This window comes from Pyrus communis, chromosome 11 (genome assembly GCF_963583255.1).
Source record: "Pyrus communis chromosome 11, drPyrComm1.1, whole genome shotgun sequence".
Taxonomy (NCBI): Eukaryota; Viridiplantae; Streptophyta; class Magnoliopsida; order Rosales; family Rosaceae; genus Pyrus; species Pyrus communis.
In genome coordinates, this window is record NC_084813.1 from 17535148 (window position 1) to 17540716 (window position 5569).

The following is a 5569-nucleotide window of genomic DNA, read 5'->3' on the forward strand; positions in this document are numbered from 1 at the left end:
GACAGTGAATTAATCAAGGTCTTGTTTAAACTCAAGTTATTATATATACTTCCAAGGTTTAAGAAAATAAAATGACTAAATTACCACAGTATATCGATTTGGTACACACTTCCAAGCTTTGACATGCTTTATTATAAGCTGGCTGAGGCCACATATTACTAAATGATGGCATGATTAACAACTACTAACTGTGATCTAGGAATATGATATGATGATCATTTATGCAGGATACTGGAATCCAGAGGAAGGAGTCTTCCCACAATTAATGAGCCCCTGAAGAGCAATGGGGATGATGGGGTTAACATTGAGAAGCTTAGCCTTGATATGGTGGTGGTGGTGGGGGTGGTACTACCTCTGGTGGAGATGGTGGTGGTGGAGAAGGCTTCATTGGGACAACTGGGGTTGGAAATGGTGGTGGGGGTGAGGGTGGTACTACCTTTGGAGGACATGGTAGTGGTGGTAGGGGTGGTACTACCTTCGGTGGAGATGGTGCTGGTGATGGTGAAGGAGGCTTCATTAGGACAACTGGGGTTGAAGATGGTGGTGGCGGTGGGGATGGTACTACCTTTGGTGGACATGGTGGTGGTGGTAGAGGTGGTACTACCTTTGGTGGAGATGGTGGTGGTGGAGGTGGTACTACCTTTGGTGGAGATGATGGTGTGGTGGATGAGGCTTCAATGGGACAACTGGGGTTGGAGATGGTGGTGAGGATAGGGGTCGGGGTGGTACAACCTTTGTTAGAGATGGTGGTTGTGGTGGAGGAGGTTTCACTGGGACAACTGGGTTGGAGATGGTGGTGGTGGTGGTAGGGGTGGTACTACCTTTGGTGGAGATGGTGGTGAGGGTGGTACTACTTTTGGTGGAGATGGTGGTGGTGGTGGAGGAGGACAACTGGGGTTGGAGATGGTGGTGGTGCTAGGGGTGGTACTACTTTTGGTGGAGATGGTGGAGGTGGTGGAGGAGGCTTCATTGGGACAACTGGGGTTGGGCATGGTGGTTGTGGGGGTGGTACTACCTTTGGTGAAGGAGTTGGAGGGCATGATGTTTCAGTAGGTGGATGAGGCTTCACTGGGACAACTAGGGTTGAAGATGGTGATAGTGGTAAGGTTGGTACTACCTTTGTTGGTGGATGAGGCTTCACTGGGACAACTAGGGTTGAAGATGGTGATAGTGGTAAGGGTGGTACTACCTTCGGTGGTGGATGAGGCTTCACTGGGACAACTGGTGTTGGTGTTAATGGTGGGCTTGGCAATACAACAGCTGGTGTAGGTGGTGGTTTTACAGGTGGGGGCTTAGGGTTAGATGGTAGAAGCAGTACAACTGGGGGTTTGGCATGAGGATGTGGTTTGGCAACAAGAGGTTTTGGATAGGGATGTGGCTTTATAATGGGCGGTTTAACATAAGGTTGTTTTGTGGGTACATGAGGAGGAGGCTGTGCATGAGGTGGCTTTGAAGGCGGTTTGGGAACATGGGGATGAAGCTTTGGATGAGGTGGTTTCACATGTGGATGTGGTTTGACATGCGATGGTGGTTTTTTTGGAGGTTTAGGGTAGGAGGGTGGCGTTACATGGGGACGATGTTTGGGTGGCAAGTAGGGAACTGGAGGGTGTGTTGATGGTGGGGAATAGAAGTTAGCAAGGGAAGTGAGCAAACTACCCAAGTTGAGAATGAGGACTAAGAACAAAGCCAGAGCATAATTGATCTCCATGTCAATACTATAACTCCACAACTCTCAATAGAGTTTGGAACTGGATATTGAATCCCAATACGAAGCCAATGGCTTTATAAAGGGTTTGTGGGTAGTGCGACATACCTAAGTGTTAATCTACGTGCTAGACAATGAGAGAGAGAGAGACTGTTGCCCCTTTCTTTGGGGCAAGGATCCTTTCTAGATCTTGTCTGTGTAGAGCCTTGGGATCAATTGATCATGTTTGTTAATCACAAATCAAATGGTTGCAATTCCACAACCTCTTGGTCACTGCCTTTTATCTTTTCTTTTTTTCACTATTTTTTCTTCTCCAGGATAGAACGAGTTTGCGACAGAAGAGGCATGTTGTCGTAAAGAAGATTGGCGCATGGAACGAGTTTGTGGCAGAAGAGAGGTTACGATCTGCCTTTGTCAGCGACATCGCACTTCGATGCATGATGAGCACGTAAGTTAGAAACTATGTTTGGTTGGGCAGAATCATAGGAAGGGCGAAGGCAAAGGATGAGACATGGCATCCATGGATTTGGAGATCCTTTGGTCACGTTGACACTGTCCAATAACGTGATTTGTTTTTACATCGTTAGATATGTGGTGAACGGCCACAATCAATTGATCTAGAGGCTCTGGACAAATAGAATCCAAACAGAATCTTGTTCCCTTTCTTTGTGGTACCAATTGTATATATAAAATTATTAATTTATGTGTATAATTAATTTGTCAAGTTGTCATAATTCATTGACTTGAGGGTCATTCCAAAACCAAGTTAATGAGGATCACATACAAGATAGAGGAATGAAGTGGCTTCCTATGGTCAGCCTATCCCGATAAATACCCCTTATTCTACCAAATTTCAGAGCTTTTGCTACCCCTAAAAAAGCCCTAAACACTTTACTCTCTCAGAGAAACTGATTTAGGCATCGGAGATCCATTGGGCTAATCCCCCCCCCCCCCCCCCACCTCATGGGCGCGTGAGGCTTAGGTCTTTGATCAAAGGTGTTGATTGTTTTGCAGGTGCATTTTTGTCAAGTCTAAAGATGTAACCTACTATATTTGGCCATGTCTAGCAATTATGAGTAGCTCGTTTACATACTCGATGCTCCCTTTATTTCTATATACAATTGGATTTTGTGTATCAGTTTTCACAAAATTAAGTTTAGATTGCTTGGTTTACAAATTGCTGCAATTGCATGCTTTGGTGCTAGTTTTATTTAGTTTTTATATATTAATACTTTCTACTTCTACTTGTGCAGATGGCTCGATTGAATGAAGGGTTATCCTTTTTCGATGCAATTCTTATTTTTCCTATGTTTCAGATTGCTTGGACATTCTTTTCCATTTGTACAGGATTTGTATATATTCACATTCAGCCTCTAGATGTACATTCAGAATTTATCAATCAATAAAGTATTATTTCTTAACATTTTTGTGTATTATATTTTGATATACATATATAGTAGCTGAGCATTAAAGCATTTATTTTTTATTTTTTTATAAATTAAATGTCTTTCCTGACGAAACAAATTTTGTCGGGAGAGAGAAGATTGTGCCGACGAAATATTCACAGCGGCAAACACATTTTGTTGGCTGAATAATACTATTTGTTAGCTTAAAAGCCCTGTACTGACGAAAATATTTGTCGGGAACAATGAAAATGCCGACAAAAAAAAGTGTGTCAGGAAAAGTCGAATCTTAGCTGACAAAGTATCAAAATTTGTCGGGAAAACTCTTACGCGACATGCTTTGCTCGACAAAATGGCAAACAAATTTTTTGATTAGGAAAGAATCTTTACCGACAAATAAATTTTGTCAACAAAGTCAAATTTCTAGTAGTTGTACTCCAATATCGCACACACCAAAAATCACCAATATTAGGTAATGGGATGAAATTCTTCGGTGGTTAGAAACGAAAAATCACAATTAGCGGTTATTTTATCTTAGATTTGATTTTATAAAACGATTCTTCGACTTTAGAAGAATATAGTGAACAAATCCGATCATCAATTTAAAATATTTACACTAGTGTCTCGATTCAATGATGTAATGTTATATAATTCTTTATTACAAATGAAGACCATGATGTCACCGACACGGTAACGGTGTTCCATGTAAGTCCTCGAAAGGAGAATAACTAACAGTGAATTAATCAAGGTCTCATTTAAACTCAAGTTATTATATATACTTCCAAGGTTTAAGAAAATAACATGACTAAATTACCACAGTATATCGATTTGGTACACACTTCTAAGTTTTGACATGCTTTATTATAAGTTGGCTGAGGCCACATATTACTAAATGATAACATGATTAACAACTACTAACTGTGATTTAGGAATATGATATGATGATCATTTATGTAGGACATTAGAATCCAAAGGGAGGAGTCTTCCCACAATCAATGAGCCCCTGAAGAGCAATGAGGATGATGGGGTTAACATTAAGAAGCTTAGCCTTGATATGGTGGTGGTGGTGGGGGTGGTATTACCTTTGGTGGAGATAGTGCTGGTGGAGAAGGCTTCATTGGGACAACTGGGGTTGGAGATGGTGATGGTGAGGGTGGTACTATCTTTGGTGATAGTGTTGGAGGGCGTGGTGTTTCAGTAGGTGGAGGAGGCTTCACTAGGATAACTGGGGTTGGAGATAGTGATGGTGGTACTACCTTTAGTGGTGGAGGAGGCTTCATTGGGACAACTGGGGTTGGAGATGGTAATGGTGGTGAGGGTGGTACTACCTTTGGTGATGGAGGAGGAGGGTTCACTGGGACAACTGGGGTTGGAGATGGTAATGGTGGTGAGGGTGGTACTACCTTTGGTAATGGAGGAGGGTTCACTGGGACAACTGGGGTTGGAGATGGTAATGGTGGTGAGGGTGGTACTACCTTTGGTGATGGAGGAGGCTTCACTGGGACAACTGATGGAGGAGGCTTCACTGGGACAACTGGGGTTGGAGATAGTGATGGTGGTGAGGGTGGTACTACCTTTAGTGGTGAAGGAGGCTTTACTGGGACAACTGGGGTTGTAGATGGTAATGGTGGTGATGGTGGTACTACCTTTGGTGATGGAGGAGGCTTCATTGGGACAACAGGTGTTGATGTTGATGGTGGGCTTGGCAATACAACAGGTGGTGTAGGTGGTGGTTTTACAGTTGGGGGCTTAGGGGTAGATGGTGGTGGCAGTACAACTGGGGGTTTGGGATAGGGAGGTGGTTTGGTAACAGGAGGTTTTGGATAGGGAGGTGGCTTTATAATGGGTAGTTTAACATAAGGTGGTTTTGTGGGTACATGAAGAGGAGGCTGTGCATGAGATGGCTTTGAGGGCGGTTTGGGAATATGGGGATAAAGCTTTGGTGGAGGTGGTTTCACATGTGGAGGTGGTTTGACATGTGATGGTGGCTTTTTTGGAGGTTTAGGGTAGGAGGGTGGCGTTATGTGGGGAGGGTGTTTAGGTGGCAAGTAGGGAATTGGAGGGTGTGTTGGTGGTGGGTAATAGGAGTTAGCAAGAGAAGTGAGCAAACTACCCAAGTTGAGAATGAGGACTAAAAGCAAGGCCAGAGCATAATTGATCTCCATGTTAATACTATAACTCCACAACTCTCAAGAGACTTTGGAACTAGATATTGAATCCCAATACCAAGCTAATGGCTTTATAGAGGCTTTGTGGGTAATGAGACAGACCTAAGTATTAATCTACGTGCTAGACAATGAAGGAGAGAGACTATTACCCCTTTCTTTGGGGCAAGGATCCTTTCTAGATCTTGTCTGTGTAGAGCCTCAGGATCAATTGATCATGTCCGTTCATCACAAATCAAATGGTTGCAATTCCACAACCTCTTGTTCACTGCCTTTTATCTTTTCTTTTTTCACTA

At 43.2% G+C, this 5569-nt stretch overlaps 2 protein-coding genes across 2 annotated transcripts; one reads left to right on the forward strand and one right to left on the reverse strand.

The window, feature by feature from the left end:
- Window positions 1–850: 850 nt before the first annotated feature.
- Window positions 851–1708, reverse strand: LOC137709106 (36.4 kDa proline-rich protein-like). The gene has a single exon (XM_068448234.1). It carries the CDS (start codon window positions 1706–1708, stop codon window positions 851–853), a length of 858 nt encoding a protein of 285 aa, XP_068304335.1.
- Window positions 1709–1839: 131 nt separating this feature from the next.
- On the forward strand, window positions 1840–4902 carry LOC137709107 (uncharacterized). Its single transcript, XM_068448235.1, has 3 exons — window positions 1840–1929; window positions 2023–2153; window positions 4206–4902. The coding sequence occupies exons 1-3, from the start codon at window positions 1840–1842 to the stop codon at window positions 4900–4902; spliced, it is 918 nt and encodes a 305-aa protein (XP_068304336.1).
- The last annotated feature ends 667 nt before the right edge of the window (window positions 4903–5569 follow it).

Bases quoted from the DNA above. Each gene is read 5' to 3' on its own strand.
- LOC137709107 (XM_068448235.1), top strand. From the start codon at position 1,840: ATGAGAGAGAGAGAGACTGTTGCCCCTTTCTTTGGGGCAAGGATCCTT. The intron at 1,930-2,022 runs GTTTGTTAATCA...TTTCTTCTCCAG, and splicing joins CCTTGGGATCAATTGATCAT to GATAGAACGAGTTTGCGACA. The intron at 2,154-4,205 runs GTAAGTTAGAAA...TGGTGGAGATAG, and splicing joins CTTCGATGCATGATGAGCAC to TGCTGGTGGAGAAGGCTTCA.
- LOC137709106 (XM_068448234.1), bottom strand. From the start codon at position 1,708: ATGGAGATCAATTATGCTCTGGCTTTGTTCTTAGTCCTCATTCTCAAC.